This window comes from Biomphalaria glabrata, chromosome 11 (assembly GCF_947242115.1).
Source record: "Biomphalaria glabrata chromosome 11, xgBioGlab47.1, whole genome shotgun sequence".
NCBI lineage: Eukaryota > Metazoa > Mollusca > Gastropoda > Planorbidae > Biomphalaria > Biomphalaria glabrata.
Window position 1 is genome coordinate 26,417,923 of NC_074721.1, and position 27,056 is coordinate 26,444,978.

At 33.1% G+C, this 27,056-nt stretch overlaps 1 protein-coding gene across 4 annotated transcripts; it reads right to left on the bottom strand.

Annotated features, from left to right (window-relative positions):
• Positions 1 to 486: 486 nt before the first annotated feature.
• On the bottom strand, positions 487 to 27,041 carry LOC106051135 (tetraspanin-31-like). Of its 4 annotated transcripts, none has more exons than XM_056004015.1 (6): positions 26,850 to 27,041; positions 24,211 to 24,378; positions 16,405 to 16,638; positions 12,994 to 13,164; positions 11,704 to 11,792; positions 487 to 4,242 (listed from the first exon to the last, which is right to left on the bottom strand). In XM_056004015.1, the coding sequence occupies exons 1-5, from the start codon at positions 26,910 to 26,912 to the stop codon at positions 11,718 to 11,720; spliced, it is 711 nt and encodes a 236-aa protein (XP_055859990.1). In that variant the 5' UTR covers positions 26,913 to 27,041; the 3' UTR covers positions 487 to 4,242; positions 11,704 to 11,717. The 4 variants fall into 4 exon arrangements, with proteins under 4 accessions (XP_055859990.1, XP_055859989.1, XP_055859987.1 ...); XM_056004014.1 differs by having other exon boundaries at positions 11,680 to 11,792; positions 26,850 to 27,040; XM_056004012.1 differs by lacking the exon at positions 11,704 to 11,792 and having other exon boundaries at positions 26,850 to 27,035.
• Positions 27,042 to 27,056: the final 15 nt, after the last annotated feature.

The following is a 27,056-nucleotide window of genomic DNA, read 5'->3' on the forward strand; positions in this document are numbered from 1 at the left end:
GCCAAACTTTCTTTACAAATCAAATATTTGGGATTATTATTATGTTCCACAAAAAAAAAAAAAAAAAAGTAAAGATACGTTCACTTTTCCTGTTAGGTTCTACTTTCGAAGTCCACTTGTAGACTAGTTTCTTTGGCTTTCCCATTTCATAAACGTACACCATGTTAAAAGTCATGGTACTGATCCATCAGAGAAAAAGAGAGGGCCTAATGTAGGCAAAGATAAATTTTTTAATTTTTTTTTGGATTTTTTTTTAAAGGATTGGGAGCTTTTCTACACTATGTTGACAGGTCGGCCACATCGCAGGCCGGATCTGGGCAGCGGGCCATATTTTGGGCATCACTGGTCTAGACATACTACAATTTTAATAACATGACTGATCCAAACTAAATGATACAATTATACTTTATCTTGTAAGTTCCTGATGTGTGCCTCAAGCTATTTGCCTTAAAATGGGATTTTTTAAAATCAGCAAAAAACACCAGCTTGAAGAAAACTGACTTTATTGCACAGTGATAAATAATGACATGGAAACAATGGGCAAGAACAGATTTTCTCTTCAGAAAAAAAAATATACCAAATAAACGTGAAGACAAACTGAAATAATATTAAAATTACAAGTTCAACCATTTCTTTCTTAAAAAAACAACAACAACAACACAACAAAAAACATGGATTTGACTATGAACCCAAACCAAAGCTTGAAAACTCCTGTGAAGTTTGCAGTGGGTAGGAGCAACGTGTTTTCTTTAGTCATGAACTTTGTACTAAACTACACTCACCAAACAACAAGAATAATGGAATGATTGTAACAGATGGCTCACAGACTTAATAAGACACATGTACAGAATCAGTGCTAAGGTGTATTGCTTCATCAATTATCACCTGTTCAGACAAAACAAATTATTGCAACAAACATTGACATACAATCTTAAATCTATGCCTCATGAATGGAAGAGCAATATCTCTTAAGGACTAAACAATAGCAGAGTCCATGCATTCATAATTGAGATTAAAAGCAAAATAAGTTACAAGTTATCAATTATCTATTTATTTTCTGCGTCTGGGAAACTAGCTTTGTCTTCATTGAAACAATTTATAATAGAGTTAAAAAACAACACCATGAAAATAAATGATTAAAATTGGTCAACTGGAATTTGATAGCTGTTAGGAATGTTAACAAAGTATCATGGCTATAAAGTGGAAAGTCTAAAACTAAGTCTCTCTCTCTATATATATATATATATCTATATACACATAACGGTAAATAAAAAAAATATAGATGCTTCAAACAGCTTGAACAAAAACAAATGTGTAACCTAGGAAATTGACAGCAGTGTTAGGAGAGTTTCGATCATTCAAGAATTCTTAAAGAAAAACAATGACACTTAGTCTACATTATTAAGCATTAAAAAAACCCTCACAAATTTTTTTCTCCCACATCATAAAATATTCAATGAAACAATTATACATAAACTTCATTCTAATGAGATTTCCAAGTAGAACTCTGGGAACATTTGTATGAATTAAAACCTATGTGATTGGTAAGTGATGATTAAATGTAGCACTTAGATGTAGCGTGCAATTGATTCAAAACCACAAAACTTAGCCTTACAGACTGACCAGCTCATTCAAAGAGTATTTGTTGAAATAGGTTGTGTGTGGTCAGTACAATGACTCTTACCAGCTGATTCCAGTCAACCATTTCAACCAGGAGAAAAAATCTTTTTTCTAGAAGATATTTTGAAATTGACAGCATGTTATGCAGAACATTCTAAAATAATACTAGAGGGATATGATAGTTGTAAATGTGTATGATAACAGTAGTTGATACAGTTATACAACTGAGGTATGGTAACAATTATCTTTTTGGTCTCTTATGTTATGAATACCTTAAATACTTAATGAGAAACTTTAGTTACATTTTTTTTTTTGGAAAATCTATTTGAATTGAATAGAAACATTCTAAGTGATCACACCTTCAAAATCCTATTATTTTTATATTTATAAATATAAGATAGATACATTAATACAGGTCATGAAAATTCTGTAATAATCAAAATAAATAAAAACTCAATGATCCCCTCTTTCTCTCTATCAATTCAATAGTGCTAGGTTCAAAACAAGTGATTAAAAAATGTCAATACAGCTAATAATATAAATTAAAAACAACAAAAAATGATTATGACAAATCTAATTTACAGCATGTAAAACTTTTGTGTATTTGATGTAGAACAGCCCCTTAAAAACACTAATTGATTTGATAGAGAATAAAACAGACTGATTCTGATTGTTATTAAAATACAAAGTAACTTTGCAGTACATTTATGATTAGATCTTGCTTTAGTGGGTAACAAGAATTTATGATGATATTACATTTTTTAAAAAACTATAAGATTGATATTCTCCATACTAAATCACACATAATAATTGAGAACTAAAATAGACAGTACATTCAAATGAGAGAGATAGTATTGTAAGAGTGTAGGTCAAATAAAGAGAACCCTGTGAGGAAAAAACAATGGGGCACAGCAGACAATACTTCACTCATTGAGTCCAAGGCACTAACAAATTTGTTACCACATAAAAAAAAAAAAAATAAATAAAAGAGAACCCTCAATATGATAAACAATACTTACTAAAAAATTTGGTACCACATAAAAAAACAACAACAAAACAACCCTGAAATGATAAATAATACTTAAGTCTTGTGCCAGATTTCAAAATAGGAAAATTAATTGAAAAAAAAAAAGACTACTAAAAGATCATAAATCACAAATATATCTTCACTCTAGCCAGCCAGCTAGTTTAAGTCTGTACAAGAGATAAAATCTACTTTTTTTTAAAAACACTAATGGCATATAATGATTGTAAGTAATTGCCAGCGCTAATAAATTCAGAAACAATTCAAGTACAAAAAAAATAATTCTCACTTCCATTGATAGTTGCCTTGGACTAATCATAAAAAGATCTAAATCTCCAACTGAACAAAATTGTAATATATGAAAGAAAACAAAAATATCTCCAATGTTTGTCCTAATGATAAATAAGGAAACATTATTGCACATAAAATGATAATATACAACCAGTCAGGTCTGTCATAATCAAGTCCTAGATATTTCTCTAAGGCATTCATTCCTATTAATTATAACAATCTGGTTGAAATGTGTAGGGCATACCAGTAGTACAAATAGAAGTTGTTAGATTCTAATTTCCTTCTTGGATGATAGATTTTTTTTAGAGTCAGAGTGTTGCAGTGTTATGTTTCCATGTCAAACAACAATGTTTAGTGACACTGAATTCTAAAATACTCTCAGCGGTACACTAAAAAGACATCTCCAATTAAAGCCCCAAACATCCCAAGAGGCAGATAGAAAAGACAAAAAAAATGTTAATCATTTACAAGCCTGCACATTATATCAGACAGTGCAGAAAGATCTAAACAAAATAAGTAAGTCAACAAAATAGTCAAGTCAAGATTGTGCTTGAATGTCATGTGACGAAGTCAAACCAATGCTACCACTTCTAAGTCAACTAAAAAGAGATCCACAAGTAAACTGTACTGTCAAGGTTCAAGGCAAGTACAAACTCAAAATCAAGAAATACTGAGAAAGTAACTGTCATTAGAACTGAAGCCAATCATTGTAGAGACTATCTGAGAGATGAGTGCTTGGTTGTGGACTAGGATTTAACAGATTCACACCCATTTTCTTGAACTTCAACCACAAAATGACAAACTCTCTGGAAATGAAGGATAGAACCAAAATGAAATTTAAAATGTAAGGCATTGATGACAGTGCGTGTATTATGCTTTGAAAGATTTGAACTCATCCTACTTGGAAATGTACTCAGAATCAGTTGCATGTAAGTACAAGTCATCCTCTTAAATATTCTAGTTGGTATGATGTCATTTTGTAGTGTTTGGATTCAATTTTCTGTTGGTTTTTTTTAAGAAAAATATTATTGTAAGAACTTAATTTCTTAAGAAATAATTTTTTTTTCACTTAGGATGGCATATGGAACTAATAAAAAAAAAATTATACAGCCATTAAGAGTGCCAAAAAACTGTCAAGTTTGAAATGTTAAAATAAAACCATAGAAAATAATACTTCCAAATGGAAACAACAAAAACAAAATACAACCTAAGAATTCAATACTAAATTATTGTTATAAAAATGCACTAGGATTCGCTCTTGGATCTTTCTGGTTTCTGTATCTCATGGCTAGCCAGACTCCAATAATCTGTGGGAGAGAAATAGTTCGAGAATCATTACACTAAAAATCCACTTGACTGGAATGCTCTTCTACCATTCAAGAATAATGTGAAATTTCTGAGAAAAAACAAAGTAGACTAGAAAATGATGAGAGAATATAATTGAAAAAATAACCTAAGGTATGTAAAGTAGCCCTACCACAAGCTGAAGAAAAGTTGCCCAACTCTAAGAATGCAATAGACTTTATTGGATCTAGGTCAAATAGCCAATTTAATGGCTCTATACATAATATTGCTCCCATGTGCAGCATAGTAATACAAATCAAATGAGCATGGAGGGTAAAAAAAATATATATATACTGGTATTAAAGATAAATGATTGATAAACATGTTGACTATAAACAAACTAACTTATACAATTTACTTTCTGATGTGTCTTTTCAAAAAATATTAGAACTACATGTATGCTTTAATTACAAGTCTCTATATTTCAGGTTTAGTTGAATCAAAACATTGAGGTCTCTAGTTACAATTACATATAGATCAAGGTCACATCTACAGACGGCAATTTATTTTTAAGCTGTAGAATGGACATTTTGACTCTTAATTCCCCAAGACTAAATCTAAGATCTAAGCTTCGCAAAAATATTTTTAAAAACTTTTATACATCAACACCAAAAATAGTCTATTCATGTACAAATAACAAATTCTTAATTCTACAGCTTTATTATAAAATAGCCCTGCCTTTATCTTATCTTATATATTACAGACGTTACTTCAAAAAAGAAGATGATTACGTCCTATACGTCATGCATTTAGTCATACATATTAACCAATGACCTAAATTCTGCTAAGTCACTGGTTTTCCTGGCTAGCTCAGGCAACCAATGCCATGCTATAATAGCACTAGGGAAGAAGGAGTATTTGTACAAATTTGTCCTAGAATATGGAATGAGGAATGTGCCTTTATCTTTGTGTCTGAGTATTTTTATTAGATTTTGTTTTTGTATTTGAAGATTATGGTTCAGTGTTTAATGTATATTGCTACTTTACTATCAAGTCTTCCATCCTGAAGTCTTTCTAAATTTAGTGATTTTACTAAAGGTGTTACTCTAGTCTTCTTCTTCTTCTAGCCAGCTTTATTGCTGCTGAGCTGTGAGTCTTTTGCATACTGTGCCAAGGAAAAAAAAGTGTGCTGTTTTCTTCAGTTGTTCAGCACTGCCGTACAGGGTGTTGGTTATGTTGGGCTGTAGTGGAAGTAGGGTCTGTCTAAGGTGAATTAGGGAGGGGCATTCAAAGAGGATATGGTTTACGGTTTCATAAGGGGGAGTTGTGTGGAGTTTATTTTGTCCAGAAGGTAATTTAATAGAGTTGTGTGTCCTGTTCTTAGTTGAAAAATTGAAAATTGTTCTTTGTGGGGGAGGAAGTTAATACTGTCCAGTTTGTTAGGCATAGTTATTTCTTTGTACATGTTTCCTGATGCCCATTGGTTGAGCCACTCCTCTTTGTGATTTTGACTAACATTGACATTAGGGTGAGGTAGCTTACAGGTCTATCTGGTTGTTCCATAAATAAGTCTGCCTTTGAAAGCTTATCTGCCTTTTCTTTTCCCATGATGCCAATGTGTCCTAGGATCCACTGTAGTGTGATATTGATATTTAATTTTGATATCATCTGATGGATTATCACAATTAGTGTTGTCAACTCTCTTGGGCTGTTTGAGGTGCTATTGTTAAGTGCTTGAAGAGTGGATTGGGAGTCTGTAAAGACAACAGTATCTAATGGTGATTGCACTCCTTCATATAATTTCTTTTCCACTGTCTGTAATGCTATGGTAATTGCCTCAATTTTGGCTTGAAAGTTTGAGCAGTAATCGCCACAGGGTGCACTTATTTCAAAGTGTTTATTTTTAGGGAAAACCAGGAAGGCACCAAGACCAGCATTGATGGTGGCTTTGAAGGCCGATCCGTCGGTATATATATGGATAGCTTTCAATTGTTTCGAGCGTGATACTTCGAGCTCCAGTGGATTTGATTCTATTTGTTAAGGTGTTATTTAGTAAATGTGTTTTAATGGTTGGTTGTCTGTAGTTTAGTCCGAACGTTATGTTTGAAAATCTGGTAATTTTTTCTCTGTTATTGGGTAGGTGGTGTTTTAGGGCTAGTTTGTCAGTAAGTTGAATCAGAGTTCTTTGCTTTTTTGGGTTGTTTTTCCTATTTCTCTGTGTTAGTAGTTTATTAGAATGATCGTTCTCCAGCCTTCTGTATCTCTCAATAGCTTCTAATGCTGCTCTGTTGCGCCTTAAGTTAAGAGGTTCAATATTGGAGTCTATTTCACAGGCTGCTGTGGGAGTAGTTCTCATACCTCCACTAATTAACCGCAAGGCTTGGTTTTGATTGTATCTAATGATGATTGATAGGTTCTGTTGGCGGCTACTTGTATGGAGAGACAGCTATCCATTACAGATCAGACGTATCCAGTGTATAACTGTCTTAAGTTTTTTTTTTCAGCTCCCCAGGATGTTCCTGCTAGGTGTTTTAAAATGTTAAATCTTTGTGATGCCTTTTCTTTTAAATATGCCATAAAGTGTTTTAGAGACAGTCTTTGGTCTAATTTTACACCAAGATATGTTGGATTTTTTTCTTTATTTATTGCCTGTGAGTCTATTTTTAAGATGTAGTTTCTTTTTACTATTTTGTTGCTGTTGCTAAAGATTGAATAAACTGACTTTTCTTTATTTCCATTTTCCATAATTTTGAAAACATGGATATAGTTGTGAGGGCTCTGTTTAATTTAGATCTAGTCAGCACTGGATATTTCTCTGTAGTCCAAATTAAAAGGTCTTCTGCGTCAAGTGCCTTATTGACCGAAATGAGGTATGGGATGTCATTCATGAAGATTAGAAAGAGTGCAGCTAAGGGCTGAACCTTGTGGTAGTCCTTCTTCCAAACTTTTTTTTTACTAGAGATGACACCTTTGAATCCGTTTTGGATGGTTCTGTTTTTTAAGAATGCGCTGTTCCAGCTGTACATTTTTCCATGGATGCCCATTTTTTTCATCTTCAAAAATATACTTTTTCTCCACACTCTATCATAGGCTTGTTGCAAATCTATAAATACTGCTGTAGTGTGCTTGTTTTCATTAAACCCTTCTACTGTGTCCTGGATAAAATGAAAGAGGTGGTCTTCTGTTCTACTTGCTTTCCTGAAGCCAGCTTGTGCATTGTGGAGTGAGCAAGTACTTTCTAGCCACCAATAAAGTCGGTTATTGATCATTTTTTCTGCCATTTTGCCAATGTTGGATGTTAGAGATATTGGTCTATAACTTTTTGGGTCTCCAGGTGGTTTATTTTTCTTTAAAATGGGTATGATGTTTGCAGTTCTCCATTCCTGTGGTATGTCTCCGTTCTCCATGTATGGTTGATCAAGTTAAGTATACAGTTTTGGGCCTGTGATCCTAGTCCCCGGATCATTGCATTTGTTATTTTATCGGGTCCAGGGGATTTTCTTGAGATTTTTTAGGGCAGCATTGAGCTCATATAGAGTGAAGGGAGTGTCAAAGATCTGACAGTTGACTGTTGGAGCTTTTTCTTCTTTCTTTAGGATATTACTAAAGGCCTGGTCTAGTTGTTTTCTTGGTTTTGACTTGCTGATGCTGGCAAAATATTTATTGAAGGTTTCAGCCTTTTTAAGGTTTTCTGTTATTAGGTCATCAGTGCCTTTTATAGGTTGGGGGTTTGTTATTTGTTTCTTTCCTGCTAGCCTTTCGACCATCCTTGTTTAGATCTAGTTGTTCGCATGTTGTGGTCCACTTTTTATTTTTTTCTGTTTTAATTTTGTATCTTATAAGCCCTTTCAATTTGTTGTATGTTGTCTTGTTCTCTCTAGTAGGTTTTTTTTCTATAGTCTTCCTGGCCATGTTTCTTTCTTTTACTAATTTCTCTAATTCTGGTGTCCAAAAGGGTTTGTATTTCCTAACTTTTAGTGATTTTAATAAAGGTGTTACTCTAGTTAAATGTGAATATTCGTTTGTTATGAATTTCACTGCTCTATTTTGTGTCTGTTCCAGTTTCTTAATGTTTTCTTGAGTTGAGGGATCCCAAACAGAGGATGCATATTCCATTATTATTATAACACCTAAGTATTTTGCGTTTTTAGTCTGTGTTACTGGTTTACCATGAACAAGATAAGTGGAATTAATTTGTTTTAGTTCTTTTGCTACTCTTAACAACTGACATTTTTCTGGGTGGAAAGACATGCTCCAATTTGATCCCCATTTCTGTAATTCATCTAATTCTCTTTGTAAAATTTCTGCAGCTTGTGTTGTTTTTATTGTTCTATATATTATGCAATCATCTGCAAATAATCTGACTTTTGTTACTGAACTAATACAATTTGGTAAATCATTTATGTAAATTAAAATTAGTAGTTCCTTGAGGTACACCTGAGTTTACTTTTATTGGTGTTGATTTAGAGCCATTTATTATTACAGTTTGTTCTCTCCCTATCAGAAAATCCTTTATCCACTGATGCAATGGACCATCAATGCAAATGCCTTTAAGAATTGCTATTTGTATGTGTGAAAGCAAATGTCATGCGATGCTAAGTTGACAAGACCAAAAATGTTTTTGAGGCTTTTGAACATACTAACAAAATGTTAGGCATTGAAGACTACAGCATCAATATTCCATACATTCTACATCTAGATAAAATAAAATAAAAAAAATAAATAAATTTTTTATTAACTAATAACATTGTTATTTTGTTTTATTTTTTTAATGCACTAGATCAGTGATATGCAAATTGAGACCCGTGGGCAATTTCTGACTAGTGTATATTTATGTACATAATAACAATGCTTGTCTTCCAGTCTGAAGACTAATGAGCAATGCCTCATATATAAATAAATAAAAAAGAGAACAAGATATATGCCATACATATACACACACACACAACAGTACAGTTACCTATGTAGAAGATTGACACATCAATATTGAAATCTGTCAACAACTACAGTTATGTCTGGTCACTATTGACTTGAAGGAGATAAGAAACTAAAACTTAAACAAAACCAAAAAGATAGGGGAGAGCTAGGAAACACATTTAGGAATCATTTGAAGCTTATAGAAAATATACTATTTTTGACCTTGACACCTATTATCATATATAATGTGAGCACATTCCTTTGTAAATGATAACAATATTAATATTGCTAAGGTCTATGACTCAAATTAACAAAATTTAAAGAAAAAAACACCAACTTGAATATTTAATTTTACTATTAGCACAAGTCTTGTTGCCTAATTTAAATGTAAATGTATATTTAAATGTGCAACAGTTAGAAAACTAAGAACTAGCTAAGTGATGAATGAACAAGAAGTACATAACCCTTTCCCTTTCTGCTGAAATGATGTAGGCTTGAAGGTACAAGACACAAACCTATCCTAAAACTAATGTTTCTATTGACCACCCCCCCAAAAAAAAAATTAATATTAGAATTGTATTCATAACAACAAAACCAAAGATGAAGATTATGTATGAATAATATTCAGGAGTACAATTCCTCAGAATTGCCTGAAGCTGAAGAGAATGCTCTTACAAAGCCAATAGAATGGATTACTACTTAACTCATTAGCTACTAATGCGCCCAAATGCGCCCTTCCCCCCCTCAGTACTAATGCGCCCGCCACAGCACACATACAGCGTGACTTGCGTAGCTCTCGTTTTCCTGCGCGACGCGTGGTGTTATTTTGAGCTGGCTGGGTTTTTTAAAAAGTAGAAATATAGATCGTTTCGTAAAAAAAAAACGGATGTTTTTACGTCTTTCGCTTCAGTTTCTATGGGTCTTCAAAGTTTGGTGATTTTTTTTTCGATTTTTCTTAGCTACACAGGCCATTTTCTCAATGACCTTTCAATTTTTAGACCCGTTATCGCAAATAATACACTAAATACAGCTAATAATGAACTTGATATTGATCAGGACATTGATCATTAGAATTTAGAATTTAGCGCTACATTTAGACTTAGATCTAGTCCGATTCAGAGAGAGAGTGAAGTAAATATTAGATCGATCATCTAGCCTAGATCTAGACTATTCTGGATCTAGCGTCGATGAATCTTCAACATCTTTGACTGATATTTTGAACAGTTTTTATTTACCACATGAAAACTTTAGATGAAATAGATCTAATTGGGGGCGTACACAACGTTGGTTTGGACAATGGTTTGATTACTTTTACTTTGTTATGCTAGAAGTCATGAAATCTGAGACACATGCAAAACCACATCAACATGATGCCATGTTCAGGCAACTAAGGGCCTCACGCATACCCAGTGAAAGTCAGTAAATACTCAAGACATATACAGATTTTATATATAAGCATAATGTTTATTGTATAGGCCTACTAAATTCCTACTTAAAAACATTACTGGTCTTTGGGTAAAATTTAAACATTACCAAAAATTACAGATCTGATGGGAGGGGGGTCCACCAGTCTTCAAAAAATCAGGCACTCGAACAAATTTTCGTCTTTACCTGTTGTTTTTATTGTTTTAATCTTGTAAAACCTATTCAAGTTATACATCATTTTAAAGGTCATCCATTTCTCTTTTTTTAGAAGTATTTTTTGTTATTGATAGATGTTGTTTTATGTTTTTAAAATATATTTTGTAAAGTCAGTCTATTGATGTTTTGGAGTTACCTCACTTTGCTTAGTATTTAGAGAGATGCTGCTTAGGTATTGGCTTAGTAGCTAATGAGTTAAACTAGTTCCTAAACTGCTACTATTTTAGGATACACTGTTCTTCAGAAGAGAAATGTTGTCTTCATGTAACTTAGCTAATGTTTGTGTATTTAAAACATAGATTCAACTTAACTAGTTTAGACTTTCCTTTAAATCAATATACACTATATGTTAAAATACATTTTTACAAAAAAGTTGCTCTTTTTAATAAATTTCTGATAAGGATCAATAAAGCAGTCTTTAGAGGGAAGCTAATTGATTTTTTTATTACAGTTTTTTTTTCTTACATGATAAATAAAATGGCTTTATTATAAAATGTATTTTTGTCTAACCATTCATCACACATCAAAAGCAAGACATCAGAATCAATGTAAACATAGATGTATATAACCCTAATGCACACAATACATGCATCACTAGAATGAAGGCTCTAGATAGAAAAAATCAAACAAATAAAAAACTTTAAAAAAAAACAACAAAAAAAACAAACAAAAACAACTCAGTATCATTTACATTTAAAGCTTTTTGTATTTATAAATAAACTCAAATGTGGAATTTCAAAAGAAAATAATGAATTTCTCAGAGAAATAAAAGAAGATGAAACTTCAGCTCCAACTAAATCAGAACAGAATAATGCTAAGAAACTTAACCAAAGAAAATTAAAGTGACACTAAACATATCCAAAATACCAACTATGTTGAGCAGGTTATAGAAAGAAGTGTACCTGATACTCAATGTGTACACATACTTAATGATAAGAGACTAAAGATAAGCACTAGGATTGGCTGATGGATCTTTCTGGTTGCGATAACGAATGGTCAGCCACACACCTAATATCTGAAAATGTCAGTGGCCATAATTAAAATAATTTGTTCATCTTGGCAATACAAAAAGAAAATACATTTGTTTTATTAGCTGCTGAAAAAAATCCTTTTGTTTTTCTTCCAAGTAAACTTAATGGTAGTGGATGGAATAAAAAAATCAGCTACTGAAAAAAAAAAATTGTTCTATTAAGAGAATAACAAAACAGCACTGACTTGTATTTATTTCTCATTTTTCTTTTTATTCAATGTGTGGTTAACATTATTTGACAATGTATCTACAAATGATATTTTACAAGGGGATTAGAGGTTTTAACCAAACTTCTATTAACTCCCTCAGTCTGATACAAATCTTGTAAACATTATTTCTACCACTTTCCATTCTAATACCAAGTAGAAACTTTGCATTATTATTCACTATTATTATTCCTTATTATAAACATTCTTTAAAATTTTTTTTTTTTTCATTATGCTTGTTTCACTTTTTCTCTTCACTATGATTAAAATAAATTATTATTGCACAAAATGATAACAGTCTGAAATAAACATGTATAGTTTTCAATATTAATGTAATCTCATGGACCACCATCAGAAGAAATATGGCACAAATTTCAATTAGCAGCAGCAAATGTTTAAATGGTGAAACAATTTCTTAGAAAGCATTGGGTAATAGGAATTGAATAAAAGCTTTGTCTTATATATAATATAGTAAAAAATCTGTAGTGATTAACTGAAGAGATGCTGAATGAATGGCTTCAGACAAACAACTTGAAGACAATGTTAATGTATGTAATGTAACAGACAAACTAACTTAACCGTAATAAGCTTCTAGTATACTTGATTAAAAAAAAAGAATAAAGTCTTAAAATTTGATCATTTGAATAATGAACTATACTTGCAATCAAACTGAATGTGATATATACTATAAGAGAATCTCATGACAGAATTAAATCAACGTTTTTCTGAAACATGCAGAAGTCACAATGTGAGACCAACAATAACTTAAAATGAACTATGTGCTAGTTTAAACAACAAACTAGTTTCCTATCAAACAAAGTTACTAAAAATCAACAAACAAAAATTAAAAAAAAAGACTACCTCAATGAAAGCTTTGATGTATATTAGTTTAACATCCTCTAAGACAGAAAATAACTCACATAACAAGTAACCTACTATAAGACATACACTTAGGGAAATGCCAGCAAGCAAGCCCTTACCTCTGTAAAGCTGAAAAACAAGCCAACTCCACCAGTTGCAGAGAAAGCATTGTAAATGATGGGTCGCAATCTTTCATAACACTTTTGACAGGGACATGACTCAGCTGTGTTGTTAGTGTACTGCCCACTACAACAAGGGGAACTTTCCTTACCTTCGCAGCACTTGGTTAACTAAGGAACAGAAGAAAGTTTCATGTGGCCAAAATATAGCTTTACTGTTTAGTAACATTGCAAAATGTAAATCTAAAATAAAAATTATTATGTAAAATGAAACAAAAGAAATAAAATCTTACAACTATTTAAGCGTACGGGTAAGAGGAAAAAGATTACAAAAAAGGTTCACCCAATAGCTCCTATTTGCCGTTAAGAAAAACCCTTCTAAGGCCCTAAGCAAAGAGGGATAACTCCGAATTTAAAAAATCCTAAAAAATAAAAATCAAATTTAAGATCTAATACATATTAACAAACAAACAACTTTAAAAAATAAAACGATATGTCTAGTTAAAAAAAAACAAAAACTTTTAATACCATTAGAATATAAAAAAAAGCTTCAAAATACCCATTTTCCCAAGTGGGGGCTTATACACTGGGGCTATGGGTATGTTCATAAGAAAAATTATTTTAACAATAAAAATCGGTAATCTCCAAAATGATTTGTAATCATGCTTGCAACGAGACTAGAAGAAATCTTCTTTTTAAAAAGTTTAAAGCAAGTATATTGAATAGGGGATTTGAAAAACGTTCTGCAATGGTTTAGGACAAAAATGGGAAAACATTTCCAACTGCAGAAGGAGCTAATGGGTTAAAATAGAAAAAAGGGAAAAAATTAATAAGCTAACATTTGAAAGAAAAACTTAAAAACTAAACTATAATAACAAAATGATATCAAAGGATCTCAGCACAATTGAAAGAGACGGCAATGAAATGGAGGACAAACTTGCCAAGTCTGGGAAAATGAATAAGCAATATAAAATTCCACTCTATTAGTGAGAAGAAGAAACTAATAATTAAACTAGAAATGGACAGCACTCATCCAAATTAAAAATAGACTGTGTGTCTGATTTTAACAACTTTGTCAAATAGATGTAAACATGTAGGCTTTCCGCAGTGTGTGTAGTCATGATGGTGATGATCATCATGCATTTTTTTCCATGTGCATGCGCAATAGCGTTTGTCATACATTGAGTGGTCAGGGAAGAAAATAACACATTAACATGGTTAATCCAGCATGTAGATCTAGCCTTACACTACCTGAGTTTTTCTTAACACTCCAGCAATTTCTTTTTTTTTTTTTAGTTACTAGATCTAAATGGAGGCATCTTTTATGAGTTTTTCAACTTTACTGTAATGTTACATAATAAGTCAATAGAATTAAAAAATGAAAATAGCCTTTTTTTTTTTAAAAAAAAAAAAGTTTTAATTCAAGGCCAAAATATATACACATACATCTTTCTTTTACTTTTATTGCGCAAAAACTTAAGAAAAAAACATCTTATGTGGAGAAAGATTTCTACAATGATAAAAGATTTGGTATTTTTTACAAAAAATAAGCTTTGTTACTTTTTAGTTAATATAGATAATATTTTAAAAATATTTTTTTTTTGTTTTTAGTTTAGTTTAACTATTTTGTTTATAAGTTGGTGATTAAAAAATAGTTCAACTACTTTATATTTAGTTTACTAGTTGAATTGTTTAACCTTAGTTCAGTTCCCATCACTTATGAAATAGAGTGAATGAAATGATGACCAGTAGTCACGCTAGTAGGGGTGTGTCAAGTACTGCAGCCCCCTGAGATTTATCTCCATGTAAGCAAACTCATAAGATGTGACCTATAGACAGTGTCAACATGTTTTAATGTGATCAACTGACTATATATAAACTCCTATAGACAGTGTCAACATGTTTTAATGTGATCACCTGACTATCTATAAACTCCTATAGACAGTGTCAAAATGTTTTAATGTAATCACCTGACTATCTATAAACTCCTATAGACAGTGTCAACATGTTTTAATGTGATCACCTGACTATCTATAAACTCCTATAGACAGTGTCAAAATGTTTTAATGTGATCACCTGACTATCTATAAACTCCTATAGACAGTGTCAAAATGTTTTAATGTGATCACCTGACTATCTATAAACTCCTATAGACAGTGTCAACATGTTTAATGTGATCACCTGACTATCTATAAACTCCTATAGACAGTGTCAACATGTTTAATGTGATCACCTGACTATCTATAAACTCATAAGATGTGACATATAGACAGTGTCAACATGTTTAATGTGATCACCTGACTATCTATAAACTCCTATAGACAGTGTCAACATGTTTAATGTGATCACCTGACTATCTATAAACTCCTATAGACAGTGTCAACATGTTTAATGTGATCACCTGACTATCTATAAACTCCTATAGACAGTGTCAACATGTTTTAATGTGATCACCTGACTATCTATAAACTCCTATAGACAGTGTCAAAATGTTTTAATGTGATCACCTGACTATCTATAAACTCCTATAGACAGTGTCAACATGTTTAATGTGATCACCTGACTATCTATAAACTCATAAGATGTGACATATAGACAGTGTCAACATGTTTAATGTGATCACCTGACTATCTATAAACTCCTATAGACAGTGTCAACATGTTTAATGTGATCACCTGACTATCTATAAACTCCTATAGACAGTGTCAACATGTTTAATGTGATCACCTGACTATCTATAAACTCCTATAGACAGTGTCAACATGTTTAATGTGATCACCCGACTATCTATAAACTCCTATAGACAGTGTCAACATGTTTAATGTGATCACCTGACTATCTATAAACTCAATGTGATGGACTAAAAAAAATGGAATGGGGAGGAGGAGAAAATGCACCACTTGACAGAGAGATACTATAGTGTACTTTTTACTATCCGACCAACTATCCTGCAGTGATATCCAGCTGGAGCTAAATATGGCCAGATATTCAGCCAAAGTGCAACCCTAGTATATATTAAGTTTGATCAATTTTGTTCTAATGTATGAAAACCTTTCTTCCATTCACAGCCCCACATACTCAAAGATTTTGCTCTAATTTGCTTCTTCAATATTATAAATTTTTTAGGTCATTTTTTTTTTTGGCATTACTATTGTTTGAATGTAACCCCTTCAAAATGTGCAGGCGCCTGTGTTTACTGTAGATTGTTTAAATTGTTTGAGTCTCAGGTTTTTACTACATTGTTTAGTTAAAGGGAAAATCATGACCATTCATTTAGTTCAATGTTTACCACCCATCAATGCGTTTTATTAATGACGTGGTTTTCAAGTCAGAGATATACAGCGATGGTTAGTAGTACAACACAAAAGGAAACAAAAACCCCAACTAAAAATAAATAAAAACACTACAGACTTTATTACTAACTAGAGATCCGCATGGAGGATGACCCATTGGGAATGAGACGTTTAAATTCTGATCGTCAAAGCCACAGCAATCAAACTGGTGTTGGACATCAGCTTTGGTCATAGCACTGGACATCTGCCAGCCCTGTCTAGCCAATGAGTCCTTCTGGTCAGCATTGACAGCTAGACAAGCACAGGCCAAGGCAAATTGGAGCAGAAACAGTAAGAACAGAATGATCATATACTAGAGACATTGTTAAGGAAATGAAGTCTTGCTACATGAGCAGGTTTTGATAAAAATCTAAATAAAGAGTTTGTAAATAAGATGATAGATTTATCAAATAAATGTTATTTAAAAAAAAAATATTTATAAATAGTTACACACAAAGAAAAGTATGCCTTATGTTAGGTACTTCATTTTTTTAAAAACTTTAGTTACATTTACCAACAAATTTAAGCTTATACAACATAAAATAAGATAATGTTTTATTTGTCCAACCAAATGAAAATTCAGTTTGACTACAATTTCTAAGCACAGACTGACTATCTGATCCACATGATGTCAGGATGATGCATTGCTAATATGACGCTTATATGTTTTGTATTTATATTCAAATGACAGATGTGGTGAAGATATGATAACGTTCTTAACAAAAATGAATAAATAGCATAGTAAGCTATCATCTCTATCTAATAGTTGATAAAATTTTAAGTGCATCTCAAAATAAAATGATAATTCACAGGAATCAATATTATAAGTTTTCAATAAAATAATATATGGAGCAATCAGTATTGCAGAGGCAATAGAAAATATCTAATAATGTAATACTATATAAAATAGAAAAAAATTAAATTGTTAAAATGGGGTTTGTTTTTTTTTTTGCTCAAGATGTCTAAAATTATAGATAAAAGTTAAGATAAAAAATAAAAATATATAAATGTAAAGATTAAAAAAAAACACATCAATCTCAATTTGCTTAAGAAAAAAAAAGGATTATAAAAGAATAAAGTCAAATTGTTGTTTTTAGCTCCCTTATATTGATCCCATACTCTCCCTACTATTGATAGACAAAACATCTGACACTAGTGTAACAGGTGTTGGTTACTCACAATACAAAAATACAACATGTGAGTATTCTTTAAACTTTAATTAATGGTCACACTACACTTAGCCAAGTGCTGCTGACTGCTTAACCTCTGCAACTCAGAACCAAACCAAATCTATTTTTTGTTTAAAATGATGAAAAAAAAAAAAAAAAAAAATCAAACTTCTCTGATAAAAAAAAAAAAATTAGCACCAAGGATTTAGGTCTCAAAATGCATTTTTCTGATCTAGAGTAATCTAGACTAGCCTCTATGTTAAGTCTAAGCCCAGTCGCCGACATTTTAATTTTTTAATGCTTGAATTTCTATATCTCTGTAAATTTGTAATAGTAAGACCTAGTGAGTAGTGTCCTAGCATAATTCATAGATATAAATATAATATTATATTAGTCAAGGACTAAACCTCAAGCCTAAGCTAAATCTATATAGAATATATTTATAATAGATCTAATATAGTAATTATATAGCCCATACTAGCCCTTACTATACTTATTAATAAGGCTAGACTTTAGATCTAAAAAAAAAAGTCATCATTTATATTGGTAATATTAAATACAGAATACAGATCTATACTAAACACATGTGACATGTCTTTAAGTCTTAAACTTAAACAGGGCCGATCCTAACGATTGCGGGGCCCTATGTGAAACTGATTGCGCAGGGCCTAGTCTGGGTGGGAATAAGGATATTAAGTGGAAATTAAGATTTTGTATTAAAAAAAAATTGACTTTGAATTTTATTCAATCTTAACTAAATACAAGATGACGATCAAATTAACTTTACTTTACGAACTTTGCATATTAATATGCCAGTCACTATTAAAGTAAATAAAGTATGGAAACTTCCGATTAAAGTGAAAATTTGCATGATTATTACATTTTATTACATGAAAGCTGACAATGCCTTTTTTCGTTTATCGCTCAAAGGATTAGCGTTTTCCAGAATGAATGACACCCACAAATGACAATTTTGTCTATTTTCAGGAGATTTTTATGAGCTTTCATGAGATTTCCAGGTTATATATATATATATATATATATATATATATATATATATATATATATATATATATATATATATTGCAATTTAACAATTGCACCTAGAATTAGTGTGGGGCCTATGAAAGTGCAGGGCCCACTGCGACCACATAGGTTGCAGTGGCTTAAGACCGGCCCTGGTCTTAAATATATTAGATTGCCTAGACCTAGAGTAGAGTAATTTATTATTATTAAGAACAATAAGAGTTAGATGTTAATGTTAGATCAGATAATCAGTATAACATATAATATATATATATATATATATAACCACTAGTTCTATATCTATGTATACATAATTAAGTACCGTATAAATGTTAATAAATAAATGTATAAAAATCTATTTTACAGAAAACATATATATGTGGCATACAGACAAGTATACTAGATGGATCTTTCATCATTTTGGAAATACAAGAGTTAATATTCCCTGTTTCTATTGTGAAACAAATCACAGAAGCATTCTACAATTTTATTTTATATAATAAATACCAATAAATGTAAATACAAAATCACATTTTAATAGAGTTCTTCATTATATGCTAGGTTTAGACAAAGTTTTGAATCAGGATTTAATATTATTATGTCATAGCCCAAAACTCCAGCAGGATGTTAGTTAATGGCAGTGGTTAATGTTTGAACCTGAGACCACAGAGAAGACAGTTCAGAGCATCAAAACAAACAACTTTCTGCATTTTGAAACTTATTCAAATTTTGATCATTTCTATGTTATTGCAGATTTGAATGTCCATTGCAATGATGACTTGATCTGTAAAGGGGTTACATTTTTAAAAAATAAGAGTTGGATCTCATTCTTCGAATGATGCTATTTATTAGAAATTGCAACATGGAATAAATATTAGAGGCCAAAAGAAAATCCACTGCCGAGGGAAGACATAGACATCGTAAAGAACATTTAAATTGACCACCAGCTGAATATGGTTATGTCTTCGCTGGACGCGCAAAATATCTAGTTTGCAGCTAGGGCTGCGTAGCCATGGAAAATACTGCACTCCTCATTAATCTTTCCACTCGACTGCCAGCCTTATTTATTAAACACTTTAAATTATGAATAGCTCTGCATTTTTAATAACAATATAAAAAAAAATATATATATTCAGTGATTAACTGGCAATAATTGGGTTACTAAAATTTAATAAAATGAGTTGCATAACTACATCAACAGTAGCCTATATGCATTACTAAATATTGTATTGATACTACAATTTATTTTTCACTTCCCAGAGAAAAGAAAAAAACAACAACTCCTTCTCCAGTAGGATAATCTCTTTCATTTATAGTCTAAACACAATTTAAAACTTTTTTACAGTTACAGATTAACTTGCTAACTTAACTATCTAATGATTCTATTCCAATCAACAAATGAGTCAAGCGTGGGATAAATTAAAATTCTTCAATTTTTACATTTAGATTTATAGAACTATTTAACTTAAGTATATAGGCTCGAATATATTTAAGTAAGAGTGTAACAAAATCCATATTTCGTATATTAATAATATTATAGAATTGGTAGATGTAGGTCTAATTTTTGCCTTATAGATTAGTTTTTAGAAATTTAGATCTATATCAGACTACTTTTAAGTCTAGGTTAAGGTTAAAGCTATTTGCTAGTGTTGTACGGGGTTGTGACTAGATTCAAACTAAATTTAATCGTATACTACAATAACTACATTGAATGAGCTCAACATTGTAATTAATGTTGTTTTTTTCCCATATTGGGCCTATCCCTAAGGGATAGCTCTAAGGCTTGGAGTCTTCTGAGAAATCTCGAAAATGCTGGGCGTACGAAAACAGCAACCCCATTATCTTCACCCAGTGGGGTAACCATTTCATCGAAGAAGAAAATTGCCACCTTGTTGAACAAATATTTTGCTAAGATCAACAAGGCTGCCAAGAAGTCCCCAATGTCCAAATCCATTGATAAAGCTTGCAAAGCTGATGAAAAAAAAAGACTGAAAGGAACCACAGACCAAAAGTGCTGAGGGAACGATGAACTCCCCCTTCTCGATAGGCGAGCTTAATGCTGCCATAAGGAAATGCCAGCTTAAAAAGGCTCCCGGGCCGGATGGTATCACCCCCGAAATGCTTAAGCATGTAGGGGGAAAAGGAAGGGCCCTGCTCTTGGCATTCGTAAATAGAACCTGGGCAGATGGTCATCTGCCCAGGGCCTGGTAACGTGCCACCATTATTCCTATACCAAAAAAGGGAAAAGATGCTTCCACTGCTGAGGGCTACAGGCCCATCTCACATCTTGTGTGGGAAAGATGGCTGAAAAAATGGTAAATGAGCGTCTGGTTTGTTACCTTGAGAGTGTCCGTCTTATAGCTCCAGAACAGGCTGGTTTCAGGGCTGGAATGTCCGCTATAGACCAAGTCAACATCTTTGTGCAGAGCATAGCAGATGGATTCCAAAGGACCGAAAGCACATACGCAGTCTTCATTGACTTAAAACAGGCATATGATAAAGTATGGCGGCCTGGTTTGCTTCATAAGATAAGAGCCGTGGGGGTGCGGGGACGGATATATTACTTGATTAGAAACTTCCTACAAGAGCGTACAATAAGAACAAGGATGTACGGAGAAGTCTCAGGGGAAATGACCCTCGAGCACGGCCTCCCCCAGGGCTCCGTCCTGTCATGCACCCTTTTCATGGCCTTCATAAATGACCTACCGGCTCAGCTAAAATGCCAAAAGCTGCTATATGCTGATGATATTGTCCTTTGGAAATCTGGAAGGAGCGCAACCTCCATACAAAAAGTGCTACAAGAATGCCCTAACCCATACGCTCTGCTCATACACACAAAAATGGAGGCTAGAAATAAACACCTCCAAGACAGTCTATTATCTGTTTACGCTTGGGACTGGCATTCTCGGGCAACCTTTCCAGCTCTCCCTCAACGGAGTGGCTATCAGCATGGAAAAGCTACCCAAGTACCTTGGTGTAACTTTAGATCGCAAACTAAAAATGTGTGAGCACATCCAGGATGTTGTAAGAAAGGCCTCAGGGAAACTTTGGATTGTGCGGAAGCTGGCATCCACGAAGTGGGGAGCCCGAGCAGACATGCTCCGATCCCTGAATTTAGGAGCAGTCCGATCACAGATAGACTACAGCCTACCTGTGCAAATTTATGGCTCTAGGACTGCTCTTGAACAACTTGATAAAATACAGTCCCAAGCACTAAGATTTGTCTGTGGAACCTTTTGGACAAGTCCAGTAAATGCGGCTGAAATAATGGCTAATATAGGTCCACTAAACCTTAGGAGGGAAAGGTCAGTACTGACCTGCTATGAGTGGTATAAAAGGCTGGATGAATACCTCCCAGCTAGAAAACTAGTGGATGGTTGGAGATGCAGAAGACGTATCCAGATGCAGTCTTTTATGCATCATGCCACTAGACTATCTGATGAAGCTGGCCTCTCCACCAACCGACAAAACATTCAATGCTTTCATCCCCTTCCCTCTTGGTGTCACCCATCGACCCCAGCTTGAAATTAGTAGACCCTAATGCCACTAAGCAAAGCCCTTCATCTAACGACCTTCAAATCCTAGCTCTGGAGACCATTAATACCTTCTAGCCCAGTGCTATTTTTGCATACACTGACGGGTCGGCATCAATAGACTCTGGAAGAGCAGGCTATGGAGCCTACATCGACTTTCTTGGCTCTTACACAGTCAAAATCTTTGGACCATGTGGTAGTATTTGCAGTTTTGATGCGGAGACCATAGCAGTCTATGAAGCCTTAAAAGTCATTGACTCTCAACTCGGCGAGGGACATTTGAGGGCAACACAAATTGTTGTGGTCACTGACTCAAAATCTGTACTACAGGCTTTGCAAAGCACCGGACCATGGCCCCCCCAATATCAACACTGTCATCATGGCTTCACATAACATTAAACAACGCTATGGCACCCCTGTAATAAAGCAGTGGGTACCGAGTCACATAGGTGTGACTGGCAACACAATTGCAGACTCTTTGGCCCACCAGGGAGGGCAAATTCCACCCACTGATCAGGCTGTAAGCTTTCATCAAGCCCTGGCTATAATACAAAAAACAGAAATGGAAAAGTGGTTTGAGTGCTGGGACAAGTCCCAAAAAGCCCGTGGAGTCTAGGAGCGCATGGGGCGCCCTGACCACACTTCCCCGTGGTGGAGGCTGTCCAGGCCTGAGCAAGCTATTATAGTACAGTGCAGGACAGGCCACTGTCCTGTTGGCTCATATTTCTCGCGGCTATGGCCAAATTTTGATTCACTGTGCCCCCGTTGCTGGGAAGGAAGAAGAGGAAACCGTGCCTCATATTCTGTCTGACTGCCCCAGACTTGCTGATCTCCGTCTCGACAGGTCTGGGAAACCCAAAATTCTCGACCTGTATGGCGACATTTATGCACTACGCAAGACAGCAGGGTTTCTGTCCAGGGCTTTTGCAAGAGAGGATTTGAGCCTCTCAAGCCCTCACTCTAATGGAGTTTGATGATGATGATGATGAGGGACGACTATAGGTTAATAATCACTATTAAGCCAAATAAGTGTATAGACAGAGTATATAATTTTAAACTTTGTTTTTCTAGATCTAGGCCCAGCACCTTGATCGGATCAGTCTAGATAGATCTATATAGATAGGTCTAATCTCTAAATATCCAATACTACTATTACTAGATCTAGACTTCATCTAATTGAATTTAGATCTAAATTTAGGTCTACTTCATACATCATTAATGATCTGAGAAAAGAAGATCTAGCTCTTGATCAAAAGCAGTAGATGTAGAACTAGAATAAGCCTTATTTCCCCAACTCTAGCATCCACTTTTTATAAATTGGTGTGTTTTAGTCGCCTTTGTTTTCAGAAACTGGCATTCCTGTAAAAAGGAATAGGGAAATACGCTAAGTTGTAAACTGAAAAATTTGACCTAATTTCCCCTAAATTACGTCATCGACCTTGGTTGTCTGGGAAATACTGATCTCGAATGGCTTCGAGATTGTGAAATTTAATAGTCCCTAAAACGCACATTAAATTGCTTATATCTAAATAATTACAAAGAATATATATGTCTAATATTTTGTATGTATGTTTTTTTAAGGATTATAAAACTAAAAAAAAGTATTACACCGGTTTTCGCGCCTGACCCCAAAACCTCTTCAGTTGGTCTTTAAGAAATTATTATATATATATATATATATATATATATATATATATAAAATAATAATATATATACACACATACATGTCAGTTTAAAGATGAAATATGAGGTGAATGAGAATTGGTTTATAATTGTTAAAAACAACCAAATGGAGTTATATCAGGACATCCTCATATAGTACTTAAATATGTTTAAACTGCACATAAAATTTATTCCACCTTTTAAAAATTAATTATTGCACAAAGCACTACATAAACAATATTAATATATATACTATTTTTCTATAAAACATTTCATATTAGTTCTGACAAATCCACAGAACAGCTGAGTAAGGCATCGATAAATAATTAAACAATATATATATATATATATATATATATATTCCATTTCACATTTTTTATTTAAAAAAATAATCAAACAAGTTATAATCATTTTTTTGTGTAAAACAGAAAAAAAAAAAACATAAAAAAAAATCAACAACAAAGAAATATTGGTATGGTACTTTTGAAAGGATACAAAGAATAACAGGACTTGGTGATGCTTAGCTGCCCCTACTAAACCTACTAGGGCTATAAGAAAGAGAAACACTCCACATGCTATTAGACTTCCCACAAGTGTTAAACTTGTAATCACAGCAGCTACTCTGCCGTAAGCAGCAACACCAATTATAATAAAGGAGACAACCTGCAGAGAAAATAATTACCATTAATCTTGACATGTATTTGTAATTATGGGATTAAAAACCTCAAAGTATTAAGTAATGAGAGTCACAACTAACTTGCTTATAGTTGTGGTATTTAAAGCCTTGATTCTGTTTGCAGGCATGATAGCCATCTAATAACATAAAAAGTCCTTTTATACATTTATTTACATATATTCTGGGAATAAGAAACCATCGTACATCTCATTTTTTTCTCCTAGATATAAACACACTATTGAGAACAAGTCTCACACTGCCTATCTTAGTATTAAATATTTCAAGTATAACTAATAATTTCTAATCTTTGTAGAGTCATATAATAATCTATCCAACTGAGTGTTAATATGGTTAATGATTAATGTCTTTCAATATCATCTAAAATATTTTAAACCTGCTATAATCAATACAATCATGTATATTCAACTCATGTCAACAAGCAACTTAAGCACTACTATAGATTAGATTTAGTAATCTAGATATTATAAGATAAGATAAGATAACTTTTATTGATCCAATGAAATGGAAATTTGATTTGACTACAACTGACAACCTCAGCGTAACAACTGTACAATAACAATATAGATGCACATACGAACAACATTCTCACACGAAAAACACATAAACACTCATAACCAGCGCTTTATAAATAGACTTCTATGTACTTCTCGATGATGACAGAATGTTAATTTTTAATGTTCGTCATCCAGGGTCTATTATTACTGAATGCTTGGTATAATGTTTTCACAGAACTGGATGTACAAATTAACATTATGGTAAGTTCATCTGTCTGGGCAGTTGTTTACAAACATGTCCTAATCTGTTTGCTCCAGACAACTCTGTAGCTGTAAAACAGCGTTGCCAGACCATGACTGGATGGACTGTACTTTGGGTTTTGTTGCTTTTAAAACCGGTTTGTATGTTGGTGTAAGATGGATCATTGTGTGGTCCGACTCTCTGAGGGGAAATAACTATCGAGATGTGTAGTCCATTTTTATGTTTTATGTCCAAGGTTTTGTCTTGCCGTGTGGGACAATTAACATATTGAGTATATGTTGGCAAATGTTGGTATATGTTGGCAAATGTTGAGCTAATGAAAGATGATTGAATTCTCCCATAACTAGTCGGGCAGCATCAGGACTTTTTGTCTTAATTATATACATATATGTACAATGTCTAGTATATGTTTTGTTGCTTTCTCTGTGTTGGCTGTGGGTGGTATATATATACACAAGTATGACGTAGATTTGTGTAAACTCTCTTGGCAGGTAGTATAGCCTGATATTGTTACTTAGTAGTTTAATATAGGTCGTACATACTTAGGTTTTGATTGAAATATTGTTGACACAACAGTTCTGTCCTTCCCTCTTGTTTTGCCACTATCTGTTGTTCTGTCTGATCTGTACAAAAGAAACCATCCAAGTCTACTGATGCGTCTGGAATAATTTCATTTAGCCATGTTTCAGTGAGACAGATTAGCGAGCGTTCATGGTAGAAATGTCTGCAGTAACAAATAAGTTCGTCCATTTTGTTATTTAGTGATCTAACATTGCCCAAGACAATAGGAGGCAGATAGACCCTTTTTCCTCTTTTCCTGCTTTTGACTCGAAGTCCTCCTCTACGGCCTCATTTGTTTTGCTTTGTCTGTGTGTTGATGGGCTCATGGCGGTTTGTTATGTATCAGCCATTTGTTTCCAAGATGGCGGGCGTGTATATAGATGCATTGATGATGATGATCATATTATTTATGCTATCCACTGAAACACTGGTTTTTAACATGCACACTAATAAAATAGTTCATAAAACTAGAAACACTTCTATTCTCTGAAACACAATACACAATATGAAAGGAATAATAGAAAACAAATGCAGATTTATGTCGCAAAGTAATCAGGTCGCCTGCTGAGCGGCGCCCCGGAAGTACATCTAGTCATAAAGTTTATCTTTAAGCCATTATCTTATTAGCTTTTTTGTTTTTAGTTACTTAAAACTAGTCCATTTAATAAGAAGTTTAGTTAGCCTACCTACAAAGAGTACAGAACTGAGAAAATCTAAGTCATTTTCTAACTCTAAGTCAACGCCTAATTTTAGATAAGTTCCTGTATTTTTGTTCCGTTTTTCCAAGCAGATGGCAGATTCTCTGTAACAATGTATGTAAAATTAAAGCTGTTGTGTGTGTGTGAGATAGAGAGATCTGTATAAAAAATATGAGGCCATAGACTCTTGATAGACTAATTATTTAATAATAGTAATTTAACTTATAAGTTAAAATCTAAGTAATAATATTAATAGATCTAGTAATACTACTAACTACTAATACTAATAATAGCGCATTGCTTCAAGTAAGTTCAAGTTAGAGTTAGTGAGTATGATAATCATAAAAATAATAATGATTGATACTGATAGTGATAAAAAAAAAAGACAAGAAAAATGAATTCTAGATCTAGAATATACTCACAATATAAATAACATTCAATATAATTAGAGAATGGCGTGAACACGCGAATCCTCCGCAAACCATTTTTAATTTTATGATATTATTATCCTAAATGTGACGATTTAAATTTTAATTACAAGATGATTATGATTAAGTTACACAGCATCGGAAGACGTCAACATAAATGTCGCAAAGTAAAGCTAGAATTGTAAAATTAGACGTCAAGTA

Excerpts from the sequence above, each read along its gene's own strand:
- LOC106051135 (XM_056004015.1), bottom strand. The coding sequence starts at position 26,912 with ATGGTTTGCGGAGGATTCGCGTGTTCACGCCATTCTCTAATTATATTG. Across the intron at positions 24,379-26,849 it reads TATTGAATGTTATTTATATT|GTTGTCTCCTTTATTATAAT; the intron begins GTGAGTATATTC and ends TTTTCTCTGCAG. Across the intron at positions 16,639-24,210 it reads ACCAAGTCCTGTTATTCTTT|TATATGATCATTCTGTTCTT; the intron begins GTATCCTTTCAA and ends CAATGTCTCTAG.